General features: G+C 28.8%; 1 protein-coding gene across 3 annotated transcripts in view; it reads left to right on the top strand.

The window, feature by feature from the left end:
* LOC118191338 (plexin domain-containing protein 2-like) overlaps positions 1–15,679 on the top strand; it is a 121,136-nt gene extending 105,457 nt beyond the window's left edge. For 2 of the 3 annotated variants that reach the window (XM_035362135.2, XM_035362134.2), the window contains exons 12-14: positions 517–648; positions 7,051–7,190; positions 7,678–15,679. In XM_035362135.2, the coding sequence (XP_035218026.1) occupies positions 517–648; positions 7,051–7,190; positions 7,678–7,746 (341 nt within the window). In that variant the 3' untranslated portion in view covers positions 7,747–15,679. The remainder of the gene's footprint in view (positions 1–516; positions 649–7,050; positions 7,191–7,677) is intronic. The other variant, XM_035362136.2, reaches the window with a different exon arrangement.
* Positions 15,680–17,252: the final 1,573 nt, after the last annotated feature.

Genomic DNA, 17,252 nt, shown 5'->3' with positions numbered 1-17,252 from the left:
TTTAGAATTGTCAGTTGATATGTAAATGTGATTTGCTTATATATTTAGCCCATAATCTGAAGTGACAGTATAAAAGTGGTTATGCATAGTTTTGCTTTTTATTATGTTAAAGGCAATTATTATTGTATTACCTTTAAACTTAATATCGTATGTCATAAATCTGTTTCAAGGGTGGATAGTATGTTTCAAACATTTTTCAATGATATCTATTTTATGGTGTCTAATTTAAAGGGTGGAAATACAAAAAGGATTATGTAAGAATTAGTGATAATGTTCTTTAATCTGCAAACATTTTCTAAAAAAGAGTTTTGTTGTTTCATGCATGATATTAGGCAGAATGTGTGTTTAATTAGTTCTGTTTGCTAATTTAATGCAGAAAATAATTATATGAACTGTATGCAAAAGCTTATGTTTTTCTGTAGTGTATGATATTTAATTTTTTAAATTTTTGTTATGTTTCTATTTTTATTGTTAGTTGTTTATTTTTTGTATTTTTGTTTTGCATGGTTTTCATAGTTCCTCCGTTCAATCCATTTACATTTTTAATTGACCCTGACAAGTTTGATAATTTAGAAACAACTCCAGTTTCTCATCTGTCTGTTAAGCCAGGCAGTACTGGTGGTGAAGGAGCTTCTTCTAGTGCTAGAGGTACAGTTTTATTATTCATAATTTAAACATTAATCTAAATGCATGTATTTTCCCCCCTTACCGTGTTATGTGAGGCAGCTAGTTCGATTTCATGTAACCACATCCAAAAGAATTATGTCGTATATAATGTTTAAAAAGTTTGTAAGCTTTGTTTCTGTAAACACTGATCCTAGTTGTCTACTTCTGGTAACAAAGTTTCTCAAAATAAGTTGGTAAGTAATTTTGTGGAAACAGTTTCAGTGCTATGAGTGGAAAAGTTCAGTAACCCCCCTCTCCTCCAAAAAAAAAAATCTTCACAGAGGAAAAGTTCCTGTAACAAAAATATTCCTTGTTTTATTAAATAAAATACAAAACTTTCATGCATTTATATTTAAAATATATCAATAATTAATACTTTTGGGGGATGAGCTACAAATTCAATAATGAAAACTGTATTATCCAGTTTGGAATTATTAATGACCAAAGTGAGCGATTTGGTTGAAAAATCTTAAATCTGAAATAGTAGATGGCATTGATAAGTGATCTAAATAAGTTTTCTGTGGCATGGCATTGTAAAACTTGCATGCTTTTTTAATGACCTATCTATTTATTACATTGGCTGTACAGTGTGCTTATGATAGATCTGAGAAAATCTTTCTGCTCGCAAATCTCTTGAATACTTCAGATAAGAATTAAGCTAAAGAACTGTAGAGGAAAAAGAATGTACTTAAATATTTTGAATAAGGAAAATTCGAAATACACCTGTAATTATTTAAAAAAGTATATTTTTAGATACTGGAATTTGAAGTTCTTTCTCTGGACATAATTTACAACATATGGTGACTTGAATATTCCTGTGAAATACATGCATTCAGCAAAAATGCCCCTGCATATAACCATGGGAAGTAATTTTGCATTAAAGTGTAAAATGTGATCTGGGGAAGAATATATATAAAAGGGAAGTTCAAATTGCACAGTTCACAATATTTCCCGCAATAGGAGATTATATTCATTAAAAGTTTTCTGATTCTTCTGCTTGCTTTTGGCATTTGTCACCATATGTTGTCCCTTCATAATTATGAATTTTTATACACTAAATAATAATGCTAAATAAATGCAATGGGGGACCTACAATTTTACAAATAGTAAGTTTGCTGCAGTATTTAAATGCAATGAAGGTGTTATTAAAGTCACTTTTAAATTCATCAGTGAGAAAACCAATTCACATTCATTATAATATTCTTGATTGTATTTAAAAGAGGCATAAGAAATGATGGAATCTTCTTTTCTGCAAAATGCCCTTTAGATTTATCTTTTGGGAAACCCAAATCTTTTACAGAAGTTCATTATTTTTGTTTTGCCAAAGGTTTTACAATCTAGCATCTTGGCCCATTGGGGAATTTCCGAATCTTCTCTTGCTAAAAGTCAGCTTTTCATTCAGGCATTCAGATATTTATAAAATTTTATGGGATTGATAATGCAGTTTTTCTCTTTATTTTATTTCTTTATTATATTCTCTTTATTTTACTTTATAGTCCAAATTTTTTTTGCTTTTAGGGCTTCTTGTTAATAATGTCCAGTATTTCACTTTATTTCATCAAATAATTGAATTTGGTTGGTATGAGCAAAGTAAACTTTGATATTGGATGCTGTCAATTCTGTACATAATTTTGCTAATTCTTGAAGAATGTTGCACATTGAGGCAAAATCCAAAATGAAATTGATGTCCATGATTTTTTGTGACATGTAAATTTCATATATCACAAAAACTCATTAAATCAAATTACATGTCCATGATTTTTTGTGACGTGTAAATTTCATATATCACAAAAACTCATTAAATCAAATCACTCGGTTTATAAACTGATATAAATATCAACTAACGTCATACAGTACCAAGTCCGAAATCCGGACTCGTTCGCACTTTGGCGATTCCAGATTTGGGATTTTTTCAGATATTAGATCATCAGTTTAAATCTAAAAAGATGGCATATAGAAATTATAAAATTGAAAATATGAAATCTTGATTTATGAATGAAGTATTTATGATCTAAAGGGTATCAAAATTTACAAAGCTTAATATAAATTTGTTTACCTTATTAAACATCTCTTTCAATGTTTAAGTTGCTTCGTTTTTTGTGCTAATACTTTCTCTTTAATTCTGTAGACAGACATAATCTCTTGTTAAGTTACATTGTTGAAGTCATGTAACTGCTGTTTCGAGAATTCCGACTAACTGGTCAATAGAAATTTTCTCGTTTTCAGTAACTTCTCTGTCACTTTCTTCACTATCAGTAGTGGTATTTTCTGGATCTAGAACCATATTACAGATTTCGCCATTCATTCATTAATTGATTGATGATTGAGATACATTGTCATCACAATGAAAAATTTCTTTTATATCATCTTCATTTATTACTGCATCTTCACATTTCTTTACAAAATCTGTTAATTGGAAAATATCACCTTTGTTTGGCAATATCTGAAAACCTTTAAAATTAACGGCTATCATCATCAAATTTAACTATCCTTCACTGTACATATTTGGCTTTGGCTATGCATCAGGAAGCTTGGCGATTAACAATGAGTTGTTCCGTTAAGTTTTATCTTGCTTCTATCGCACACTGAGACAATTAAGCCTGAATTGTATTAGTTTAGTTATTTATTATACTTATATCTATTTCTTGTATATGCATAAGGCTTATCAGAGTTCTGAATAAATCAATTCCCACATATACTTAGGCCTTATTGAGTGCCGGCACTAGATATCTTATGGCCTGATGCAGTCTCTGTGGGTCCTAAATTCTGCGACTCGGTGTGGCCATGTGAGCCTTGGTGCTGGTTCTCGCTTTATGTGAATAACAAATCAACTATTCTTAATTCAAATAGCCCTAAATAATCTTTGGTTCTATCAGTATCATCAACAAAATCTATTTTTAGCATATGGAAAAAAATTTTTTGTAAATTTTTCCTCGTCAACATTTTTTAGCGCAACTGAAATCTGTAATCATCGGCAAGCGTAATGGCAACATACAAGGTTACTGTACTTCTTTATTATTCAATTACTAAAATAAAAAAAAAATTTAGGCATTGCTACATGAGTCATTGCTGAAGTTGTCATGTTTTGATAAACACACGGTGATTATGAATAATGATTCGCCGGGTTGGCATCAGATCAACGATGTATCTATGTGGAATGTTTAGGTTTAAGATGTGTGCCAAGCAGATTTGCAGCAGCGGAGCCAAATTACTGATCATGCAAATTTATGCTAAAATCATTGTTTCTTCAATAACAAGGTATTTTATTTAGTGTCAAAGTGAAATGAAGAATCAGGACTCTCCGGATATTTTATTATGCGTGGAGGGGGGAATCAAATGTGCATGTGTAAAAGTTGTTGGTAGTTTTGAGGTCCGGATTTTGGACTTTGTACTGTATAAGTTTTGCTCATTTTTGACTGTATTTTCAACTGCTTTTACACTTTTGAAATGAGCAATAAAAGCCTCGAATTTTATCAAACAGAAGAAACAAATCTAAAATTGGAAATTCCTGAGCGAGGAATGTTCAATGATAAGGTGCATTGTCACTGTGGAAAATTAATTATTAAATTATTAAAGTCACTGTTAAATTCATCAGTGAGAAAACCAATTCATATTCATTATAATATTCTTGATTATATTTAAAAGCGGCATAAGAAATGATGGAATCTTCTTTTCTGCAAAATGCCCTTTAGGTTTATCTTTTGGGAAACCCAAATCTTTTACAGAAGTTCATTATTTTTGTTTTGCCAAAGGTTAAAAAGGATTATTTGGTCAAGTTTTGCAATCTAGCATCTTGGCCCATTGGGGAATTTCCCGTGCATGATTAAGAAGACATAAAGTTTGACCCATTTTTCATGACAGTGTGTTCAGTATCTCCATTTGTTCTTTGAAATCTGCCTGCAAAAGTTCTGAATTAGTTCCTCATTTTCAGGGGTAATGCATATTGAAGGTGTTCTAGATCACTTCTCATTTTTAAAGGATGTTCTTTTGCCTTTGAAGCCCTTATGCAACTCACAACATTGGGTGTCTGTCATTTTTAAAGCATATTTAATGACTCTTTGCCAGTTTAATTCAGAATTTTATGTTGGTATATTCTTCCCCCTTTCTCTCCATGAGGTAATTTCTGACTCTCACGTTTGTATAATTATAAAAACAGTATTATAATACTTCCTGAGATTAGTAGTGATGTTTCTTGGCCTACTGCTTTGTACCACTAGAGCTGGTAGTGTAACTTTGTGCTGTCATTATGGGTATGCTACAGATTTAATCTGAAAAGTTTTGGATTTAGCCATGTATATAACATTTATTCCCAGTTTATTTAGTACAGCATATGGAATAGGGTATTTACACTCTGTTCTTACCTGTATCCCCCTCAAAAACATCCCACCTCCAAATCTCAATAAATATGTAAGAAATGTAGTTAGATTTATAATAAAGTGTATATTTAGAATAAAATATGAATTTAACTGCAAACTTTTAATTATGGAGTTCAAATGTAACTAAACAACATTTTTGCTAACATGCATAATGTCAAACATAACAAATCGTATAAATATCCATAATATGTTTGAAGTTGGTTTTGAGAGCTGTGGATTAAATTTTATCAGTTAGAATATTGTTAAAAATAAGCAGAGAAAGATATTACTTGCTTTTAAATTACTCAGTTTTTGACTAGTTATTATTTTATGTAGTGTGATGTCACAGGCATCCTGTGGGTGGCTTATATTTCACAATTGTGCAGCTTTTGTCATTGCTAAATAGCAAAATAATGTAACATATCATAATAACCTGAAAATTTTCTAACAATGAAAATGTATCTAGCATTGTAGAGGCAATAATGCACTTTTGAGTTATTATATTCTACTGAAATTCTGGCACCATTTCAGTTTTAATCTGAAAAACGCATGTGAGCAGAATAATGATTCATCTTACTCATTTTGCTACTTTTATGTATTTCTTTAAGTAAGCATCCTGTTTGTAAATTTGATATTAATAATAGTGAAAGTAATTCTCTCTTATGAGAAAAATCTTTGGCTCAGTAACTTCCATGTGATTTCAAAATTTCTATCACAAATAGGTAAAGCTTGAACAATCTTTAATGCATCCTCTTCTGCCAAAAATCATGTGTATTCCATTGTTTAATAATAGTGGACTGTAGGGGGACTTGCAATTACCTTAGTTGAACTTCCAATAACTTTAAGAGTCATAATGTTGACCGAATCTCTTTAGTGGCCGTCAAACTTGACATTGGCTGAGGAATAGGGACAGAAATGGCAAACCCTAGTTTCAGAAGCAGATCTCAGAGAAACTGTGTGACATTGGAACTCAAGTAATTCCCAGCAACCTTGAAGCTTCAAATGCATACTTAAGAACCCTAACAAATTTGTATCTGTACCACTTCTCGGTTCAGTGACTAGAAATACAATTTGCATAACAACAAACACTGCTGTACAAGAAAATATTAAAATATAGCAAACTGTTTGTACAGATTGGATATTATATTCATATATTTCAATGTAAGATTAGAAAGATCTTTAGACGAAACATTGCAAGTTCAAGTTGTGATTTCTATTCAACTTTTATGTTATTTTAGTTTTATTTGTTCATACAAAAATTAGCTTCTTTGCGGAGTAATATTTCATACTTATGCAGTATGAGTTTTTTTTTTTTTTTTTTTTTTTTACTTTTGTTAAAATAATTGTATTGAATTGTTCAAAATAATTGTATAGGTGAGTATAATTGATTAGATTAACAAATGGCTATATTCAACCTGTATTTTGCTTTCATCTCAGTTTCAAATGGGCTAAATGTGGGAAAGCCCCTTAAAGTTAGTTCTTGCCATATTTTGAAATATCTCCAGATTCTTTTTCCCTTGAATGTCAAATGAAGATTCAAATTTTGTCATTTATTTAAAGTTGGTGCACATCTTTTGATACATTACTTTTTTAATTCATGACGAAAACACTCTTTTTTTTTAATATTGGTCACTTCATAATATTTAAATTTACAAAAGTATAATGCATTATTATTTCCTTCTGCTGGATAATTTTACATTTCATGAATGTGAAACGTATTCTTCAAATTATGGGAAAGAAAAGAACAATACATGCTTCTTTGAAAACAGCCTATTTAGAATTAAATCTACAAATAACACAAGTGCCCCTTCCTCCCAAATGTACAACACAGATACTCCTTCTGTATGCTCAAAACGGATACTCCTTCAAATGCTATCTTGCAAAAAGTATCAGTGCAGTTGTAAACTAGTTCTTGTGTATCAGTCCATATGTACATCGTTATGAAAGTATTACTATTAGCCTCATAAACTTCAGTTGTTAGTGGTAGTTGATAGTGTAATTATTCCAAAATTTTGTTCTTGTGTTTTAGTTTTTCAAGAAACATCTTCTATGGGAGTTGGTAGTGTTGTTGCTATTTTGATGATTTTGGCTATACTTATGGGTGGAATGTTGTGGGTTGGTTATGCTTATCGAAACCCACACACCTCATCAGGGCAACTCTTAATCAGAGTAAGTATTACTATGTTAAATTACGCTTTAAATCAAGTGTATACTATTTGTGTTATGGAATGTTTGCATCTAAACTTTTTTTTTTTTTACTTTTAGCTGTTTGATTACTCATATAAATTATGTTTGTATTGTGTATGTTTTTGCAAATTATATTTATTTTAAAGAATATATATTTTCACTGATATAAAAAAATAACTATACTATGCAAAATTCTCTAAGTGGCCAGAGTTTGACTCAAAATCCATGATAAAGAGGTATTTATTGATTATTATTCCAAAATGACTCTACCATTTTACTACAGTTATTTTTAAATAATAATAAATGATTAGTTTCATATGAAATTAATAAAACAAGATTACAGAACTACTGGACAGGGTAATCTAAGAATTAATATCTAGCATTTTCTAGGTTTCAGTATTGGTCACACAGAGAAGTTTCATATTTTTATTCTTATTAATGCACTGATTGTTTCTTTCTATTTTTGTAGTACCGTCCCAGCCAGTGGCGTTTTAGAAGTGGTGAAGCTAGATATACTGCAGCATCTGTTCATATGTAGAAAAGAAAAAAATAAATCTACATTTTAAACTATTGAAGAAAGAACTCAAAAACATAACAAAAGTTTTTACATTCCTTCTGCTTCATGACATAAGTGCACCTTAATTGCCATATCATATCAGCACAGAAAATCTAAAGGAATGACAATGTATTTTAGTCATACACAATTTGAGGAAAGAAGCTGTATGTAATGCACGCATGTTTTTAAAAAAAAAATATGGATTGTTTTAAAAGACATTTTTTTAAAAATTTGATACAAAAATCTGTTTTCTTTCTGTAGCATTAAGTCATTTTGCTAAATTGTTAATTTTTGTTCAGAGTCCTGTATAGTTTCCATTTAAGCAATTGTTTTTAATTTAGATTTTAATAATGATCAAATATATTGATTTTAATTTTAAAAATCATTATTTATAATGTGTGTAGTAGTTACACATATAATCTGATTTAAAATTTTGAGATAGTAATTGCAGCAGCTATGCGATGATAATGATGTGCAGTTAAGATTATGTGCCTTTACTGCAGCTGTGTAAAAGTTTATTTTTAAAATGTGATATATACACAAACAAACTTGTATATTCATACACATGCATGTGTAGTTTCTCTATACAAACAATGTATAAATAAACCTGTAGTATTCTGAAGACATTTGTTATTGAAATTCAGATGATTCATTATGTCTTTAATTCTAATTACTTATCGAACATAAATTGCAGTATGTGTTTTTTTTTTTTTTTTTTATCTTAAATAGAAATTTTGGAATGAAATTCTTTAAATCATAGGTTTCCTTTGTTTAGGCTTGATATTGACTTTTTCATAAAAGTACAAAACCACCACAAACATTAATAAGGAAACTGGATTTTTCTTCTTATACAGAAAATTAGTTCTGTCAACTCCTATTATCACAATTCAATGATGGAAAAGGATCCAATAGCAGATGGCGGTTGTAATGAAATGTTACATAAAATTTTTAAGATTATTTAAGATTTTAAAGTCATCACTAAGTTTTCAGCGAATTAAAATCTTATGACTTAATTTATCTGTGTACTGACATGTGTGATGACATACATCTTAACTATATTGCAGGTAATTTCTTGAACAGAATTGATCGAGCAGGGTTCTCAACTTGTTTTTGCTCTATGCAGCCCCTCTTTAACCATTGTTAGATGATCATTTCCCCCTCCCCTTCATTTCAAAATTTAATATATATATATTTTTTAAATTTGGGTAATTTTAATGTGTTTTATATAATGAGAAGTGTAGAAAATGTTAATAAGTACACAAACTTGAATAAAAGTAGAGGTATATATATAATGAAATTAACAATATATTGTAAAATAATTACAATATAATATAAAGTAATTAATTCATTTAATACAAAATGAATAATATTGAAGTGCTATGTACAAAATTGTAAGCTGAATTTTGAAATGATCAAAACAGAATATGAAAAGATGAAAAGTTCATAAGCTCTTGATAATTATCCTTTACATAAAAGGGTTCAGCTTCACTTTTTAAAAATTTCTATATGACTAAGTTATTCAATCAGTAAGTCATATTTGTGAACAAATAACACTCATAAAACAAAACTTCTAATTATAATCAAATTATAATCAATTTTTTTAACATAAAAGTTGAAAAAAGTTTGAGGCAAAAAAATATAGAAATAAAAATTACTATAGACATACAACAATTTAGTTGAGCACAGCCAAATGAGTTTTTCACATATCTTTTAAGAATTTCCAGTCATCTCAGGATTAATATTTCTTTAAATGCATGTGTAACTTTTAAACCTTCTTCTTGCTTATCCCAAGTTACGCTTAATTTTGTTCTGTTTTTTTGATTAAATCTGCAAGAAAGTAATTTACTGGTAGAATCTTTGCATACTTTCTTTTCTTTTAGACATCTGTGGAAATATATCGTTCAGGCATAAGTTTCTTAATCTTTCTTAACATAGAAAAAGCTCACTGTCCTTTTTATTTAATATCAAACATGAACATGAAATGGCAGCCTTTTGATAATGCATAGCAGTCTCTTTGAAAGGGGGCTATGTAAGATAAAAAATATGTAAATCAAAATTATAATTTAAATTAACAGTAACTCCTTAATTCTTCTCTATTCTAAAAATCGTAAGAACTTATCTGGATTGCATCATTACTGGATCAGTCCATTTTGCAGTCCTGCACAGCGCTGATGACGTAGGTAATTCGGAACTTAAATTTAAAATTTTTGAGAAATAAAACCTTTCTGACCTAAACCAAAGCCAAAAACCTTCCTCTTGGTGATTTTTCATATTGGATAAATGCATACTTTGCTTCAACTTCTGTGCTGCTTGGAAGCAATTTATCTGTGCTCTCTTCCTACCACAACAGTATCAAAAATGTAAATTTTCTGGAAATAGGCACGATTAGAGTGCCAAGTGAATTGTGGCTACAAATGTCAATTTAAATAAAAATGGAAATTAATCCATCTCAGCTGCCAAGTTGCATTACAGATTTAACATTTTATGCAATCAGAAATCTTCTCTTCAGTATGGATCTACGTGCTGCGCAATCGGCATTTTTGTGTTTCTACATCTCAGTGCTCCTATGTAAGTACTTCTCTAAATGTGTTTTCATTACATATATTCATAAAATAAAACCTAATACTTAACAGGTATTGCATTCCCCCCCCCAAAAACTGAAATTTCTCCTTAGGAGGGAATTTTCCCCTGTTTGAGAACCCTTGAATTTGCTATCTTTCTGCTTATTTATGAGATGTTGCAGCTTTCTCTTTTGCTGCACTTTTGTAGCCTCCTTTATCCATACCTTTAGTAGGGTTATAAATAAGTACTTTGAAGAATGTGAACATTTTGGCATTATCAGTTTTAAAAGTAGTTAGTTTATTTACGTACTCCTCCAAAAATTTTGTTATGTAGTTAATCTGACAAAGCATAGGTCTCAACTGTTAAAAATCTGGTGTTATTAAAAACTATGAAAGATATCAATGCAACAGCAAGAATAGTTGATGTAGATTTTTATTGCCTTTCTAGGCAATATAAATTATGCATGTAATCTTGCATTAATATCATTAGTTTCCATGAAATTTAGTTTAAAGATGAATCATTGTATTGGGATGAGATATTGCTTTGAGGGTTGTGTTAGTGCGAGTTGACTGTGTATTTTGCAAAGATGTGGACATATTTGTCTGATCATATATTTTATTAATATCGTCTTCAGTTTCTAGCAAACTTTTCAAAATATGCCATTAGAAACTAAGAGTAATTAAACTAATTTAATATTTTTTTTTTTGACAAAGAAACTTGTAGCCTTTTATTTCTTTCAAAGAGTTGGTTTTAATGTGAAACAATACAGGAATTAGACTACGTAAAATTTCATTTAATCTTCAGAATACTCAATATCCATAGTGACAAATGACTTCCAACATTTATATAAAAAAATTTTATATTGCTAAAAAATTTTGCAATATAGATTTGCTAAAAAAAAATAAGAGTCTCCTTCATTTTAATTTCAGTTATTGCATAGTAACATTGTTTAGTATATTAAAAAAAGTTTTTTTTTTTTTTTTTTTTTTTTTTTTTTTGTAAACTATCTTTAAAAAGAATCATGTTTATGTAGTATTTTATGAATAATCATAACCTGCTGGCACTTTTGTCTTTATTTTTAAAAATATCATAAATTTAATCTATTATACAGCTGTAATGGTCTAAATCTTTTTAATTGTTTTTAATAATATATTTTTATAAAGTACAAATGTCTAATACTTAGACATTCTGTAAAAACGAGATTCTTTCAAAATAATTCAATTTCAAGTACTCGCTCTGTAAAAAGTATGTTAAAAGGGGCATTATGAGAAGATACTTAGTTCTTTTTTGCATATGTTGTAATTATTTTTTGTATACATGCAAAGATAAAGCCAGTGTAAAACACAAGTCTGTGCAAAGAGAAAATTAGGTATCTTTGCATTTTGCCCTCATGTCATTTTTAAATGCAGGTATGCATTTAATAAAAAATTAATTTGATAGCAGAACATATCAAATCATGTGGAATTTGTGTCAGATAATGTTGCAGTATGAATTGTGCATTGTGCATAAGTAAATATTGTGTGATACCTGAACTTTCTGATTTTATATTTATGTATAACATGTGTTCTTTTTTTTTTCCTCATTGCATGCACATGCATTAACCGGTGAAAAAAATTTGATTTTGTTGTATTTTCATTATTTTACATATGCATCTGTTACTCTTGTGCTGACTATATGCATTAAGAGAAGCATCTTTCTAATTAAAAAGAATCTCATACTTGTTTTGTAGTACTGCGTTTTCATTCACAAATATTTAGAGAAATTGTGCTGTGAAACATTTATAGAAGTTTCATATGCAAAAATTTATCAGAATGTCTTAAAAATGCATTGTTGTTTTTATTTGTGTTGTTTCGTACCGAGAGCCACAGTGTAGTGTTTATTGTCTTTTATTTAAAAAAAATTTGGCTTTTATACATTTTACATTTAAAATTTCCCACCTTTTTATTTTGCTTTTGATTTTCAGTTTATAATGTTCATAGGTAGTTATTTTAATTCAGAAAATAAGTTGAAAATTCATAAAAAGACATTTAACCCTCCCCCCCTTTTTTTAGCATTTTTCAATTGGTGTAGTAAATCTGAAAACACTTCTGTTGTTTTAGTGTTTAGTTTTAGAAATTATCCTTTTATCATACTTGTCGACAAATTTTATGATTTTCATCAATCGCATAAAAGGCTCCCTGTACCTTATATGAAAATACTCTTGTTTAGGATATGATATTTCTGTAGCTGTTTGATAGGAAATTATTTCTTTAAAGGCACTTAAATTTATATTATATAAATGAAGTTAAATGGCCTGGGTTATTATAATTTTCAGCATATATTGGATGTGCAAAAAAAAAATTTTTTTGTTTTTAAAGGGATCTTCAAAAAGGGTAACTTGTATTATATTGAGAAATTGCCACATTTAAGTGTAAGGGTTTTAAGAAACTTAGCAGTCCCTTTTGAGTTTGCTAAATATGTTTAGATATTAAAGTATGAATCATTTGATTATGATCCTATGCATTTAATTAAGTTATTTTTGTTTTTTCATCAAAAGGTGAAATAATTTGTATCTTTTTGAAGTGATGAATCGTATAAAATTCAATTTAAAACAAATTTTGTATTATAAAGCCTTAATCCTATTATGTCAGCTTTCTGTATCCCCTCCCTTATTCTGCCATTGATTTTTCTGACTAACATATAAATATGTCTTTTCTCTTTTTTAAATTTTTTTATTTATTTTTATGCATGTTGAATAAAGAGCGGAGTATAATAATAATAATATGGATCTCTAAGATATATGAAACATATATGAAAACCAAAATTGTTGTCTGTAATAAAAACTGCATTAAAGATGTAATATGTTGCTATTAAAGAATACACTTTTCACACACAGTATTAAAGTATTGCACTTTTTCAAATATTTATGCATTTAGGGGAGTTGCCAAAAAATCATAATGGCATATCATGAAGTTAATATCATGTAATACTTAAAATATATGACAGTTATTAAATAAAAAAACAAAAGATTAAAGCTTAATACTTTGTATGAAAATTTAAGGGGTAGTATTTTATGCAGTGCAGTATGCTAGGTTTGCATATTGTGTTTTGACACCTTTAAGTGGAAATACTGTGTGCTGTTCTTTTCTGTGTTCTGAATAACAAACCAAGTCTATAAGGCTGATTAATGGTATTGTTATTTTAGGAAAGTACTCATGGAAAAAAAAATCTGTAAAATGATTTTTCTTGATAAGTAATAGAAATATTAATAATTCAGTGCATATTAAACTTTATCAGATATGATTAATTGAAAGAGAACTTGGAATATTTATTCTATGTCTAGTGTGACACTCAGAGAAACAATGCAGAATTCAAGTCGTATTGTGAGAAATAAAAATGAGCCTTCATATCAGCTTTGCGATAGCTGAGTCTTCCATTTCAGAGATAATTAATTACCTTGCACTCATCATCACTTGAATTAGCAGACTTCTGTAATCTGCTTTTTGGAATCATAATGACGGTATGGTCCTGTATTAGTTGGCCAAAAGGAATTTAGCAGTGATCTGACATATGCATTTTGCAAAGTAGAATGTAGAATTATGTATGTATGTAGAATTGCAAAAATTTTAGCTTAAGAAAATTAATGATAAGAATTTTATTAAGTATTCAGTATATGCTGATTATTCAGCTTTTTACAAGGAACTGAATTTATTTTTGTTGGAAATTATTTTTTTTGCCTCTTTATTGATTGTACAAATCTTATCATCTTTGTATTAAAATTAAGAAAATTAAAGCAAATTAATGTGTAAGGTGATTTAAGTATTGCTGTAATCATATTATCCTATAATATGAAAGATTCGAAATTAGTTTTCTTTTAATGTCATAGTTTTTCCATACGTACTAAGCTTTTTGTCCTGTAGGAAATATAAAATTTTACTTCTAAAATAGTTTATTAATTACTGTGGCTCTGTTCTATTGACCCTTGAGCAATGCATGTTTCAATTTCGTGGCTCTACTATATTCCAGAATTCTTTCAATGCATGTACTAGAAATGTTTTTGAAGATTCATTGCAGTTTCAAAAGTGTACTCAAATTTATTGATACCTTAATTTTTTATGTGTGGTAGTAATGTGATCACATATATAGTGTCTTAGAGTCACATATTTAGTGTCACATATATAGTGTCTATGTCTTGGAGATATTTTCTTTTTCTTGTTTATTTTATTGTAAGAAAAAGTATCTAATATATATAAACATACAAAGTCTGAGTTAATCAATTTTTTTTAATTGTTAAGTCTTTAGGCCAAGTAAGAAATTATATGTAGATTATTAATTATGCAAGAATCTTATGCTTCTAATGCTTGCATTATTCAAGGGTCAGCTGTTTTTATGATACTAAGTCAACTGAATTTTGCAAATTAAAGAGCTTCTACATTATTTAAAAGGTTTTCTGAATAACTCTAACATAAAAGCCTAATCGTTATGTGCCGTATGCCTTAGTTTCGTAATTTTAAATTTTTCTTTGAAATCTCTTAATTCATGTGTTCTTTAAAATATCAAATTATTATTTTTTTTCCCAATCAAATTGTTATTGTACCTACATATATTATTGCTTTGCTTAGTCTGTTTTTAAGTTTTTGTTTTGTCTGATTTGACATATATAGAAAATAAATTTTTATTATTTTAAAGGTATTAATCTTTTTCTGTTTATGCATGCATTTATTTTGTTAATTGTTATGAATAGATTATTTTTTAAGAATTTTGCTCTATAAAACAAACGCATGTAATTGTGATCTGCAAATTCTTCTATTATTTTTTTTTTCCATAAAATCATATTTATGTTGAATCTGAAGTCTTTGAAATTTTTTCAGTAAATTCCCAGTGATTTATTTTTTTAGAATTTCTGTTATAACTTGAGATATATTTTAGATAAGATTACAGATATTTTTCCTCATTTGTTAGTGTATGAATGCCAGCATATACTTTTCATAAGTTTCCATGTTTTGTGTGGATACTTAGACTGGATTAAATATGACAAAGTTTATCATATTTTCAATCAGTTTTATGTTTTCATTTTATGCATACATCATAAATATATTCAGTTTCATTTATTTGTTTTAAGTAGTGTTGTGATTTTGCTCAATCTAGATGGTAATAATGATTTGCTCAGTTCTTCATGTATTATATAAAAAGCACTTTAAGACTGTATATGATAAAAATATTTATAAATACAAGTATTTTCAGAATACCTTTGAAAGCTGTAATCCTGAAGACTTAATAATGACATTATTGTCCATTCCTCAATTGCTTTGGTTGAATAACTATTGTGATTTATGCTAATTTGTAAATAAAACTGAATGCTTTTGAAGATAAACTTGTATTTATTATCTATTTTATAATATTTGTGATGATAATAGTTAGTATAATATTTATTTACTTAATAATTAAGTATAAATTTAAGCTGCCACTTGTATTGCTTTATCAATTAGGCTTTGGTAAATGAGGAAGCATTTTGATAATTTATTCCAAGCACTGGGTGTTTTAGCTTGGAAAAAATATGGTGTACTCGTAACTGTGCAGTAAAGAAAATGAAGACAAAAATGACCATTTCCAAGTTTGACATATCAAAAGTACTTTTTTCATTTTCATACTTTTGATCTGTAGAAGGGAAAATTCATGAAATTTGAAGGTAGTGACATTTTAATGAACCATCTCTATAAGTGTTTATTTATCAGTAGTAATATTTTGTAATTTATTCAGATATTTTCTCTTTATTACTGTTGCTAGCACAGTATCTTTTTTGGGTCACAATGAGGATCTCAAATAATTCAACTACTCTGTCTAAATTCACTATAAGGCCTGTATTTCTATGCTCATCCTGTGTAGGGGGTGTTCGAAGATTGCATTCTTGTTATCGTGAAATTTCTGAGATGGTTTCACATAGAAAAAAAGTCTAGAGATTCACAATCTAATAAAGCCTCCATTCTTTCCAGAAAGTCACAGGTACGCCCCTGCTGTTGTTCATGTTTTAATAATAATGCATTTACAGACACCTTTACTTCTGTTACTACTTTGTTTAAAATTAATTTCGGTACTTACGTACTATCATAGCCATCTTGGCACAGTCTGGCGATTTTTTTTTACGGATGAAAATGTAAAAGTTACTTAACATATGCAAGTTGGTGGTTTGTGCGGCTTTTCTTTGTAGAAAGATTTCCAAATTAACGATATTTATAGTAATGTTGGTAAACATTATCAACATATGAAAAAGGAGACATACTTTCGCAATTCAAATACAAATTTGAATTATTAAATAAGAATTACATGATACATTAAAAAACTAATACACTTCCCTTCTTAAAATCTTTCTATAATTTTTGTTTTTTCGTTATTCTTCTTCTGAAGTGCACAGTGATCTGTTTTCATTAAAAAAAATTCAGAAAATTGAAGAAACTCGGTTTTGTGCAATCTTTGGCAATAGCGGCTCTCTAGAAAACGCATTTTCAAGTTGTTTCTTTTTCAAAATTTTTACCAAAATTCTGTATTACTGCCGGAATTTTATTGTTGTTTCTTCCAATGATGGCGAATTCCACAAGCTCATATTTTAAATTAAAAATTTAGTTTAAAGCAAAAAATATCACGATTTGTTTATAAAAACTGTTGGAACTTGGAATACAACAAAATAGAACGCATACGAAAATGGCAACTGTGCTTGACTGAAACGATTGTTATGATGGTTGCATGGATGCCGGAGGAATGGTTATGTGCATGTTTGTCACATTCTGAAAATTTGGCTACTTCTACTAAGATGGTGGTTGGATAGTACTTAAGTAACATTATTTCTTATGTGGTATCTTTATCCTCTCAATTGCTGAAAGAATTTGATTAAAAGCCAAGAAATTGCTAAAGAATTGTTTGTGTCATCATCCTCACACGGCAAAAACAAT

The sequence above is a fragment of the Stegodyphus dumicola genome, chromosome 3 (genome assembly GCF_044657685.1).
Source record: "Stegodyphus dumicola isolate Sdum_Otavi_A_Nest chromosome 3, ASM4465768v1".
Taxonomy (NCBI): Eukaryota; Metazoa; Arthropoda; class Arachnida; order Araneae; family Eresidae; genus Stegodyphus; species Stegodyphus dumicola.
The sequence above is the reverse complement of the archived record's forward strand: the minus strand, read 5'-3'. Positions and strand labels throughout refer to the sequence as shown.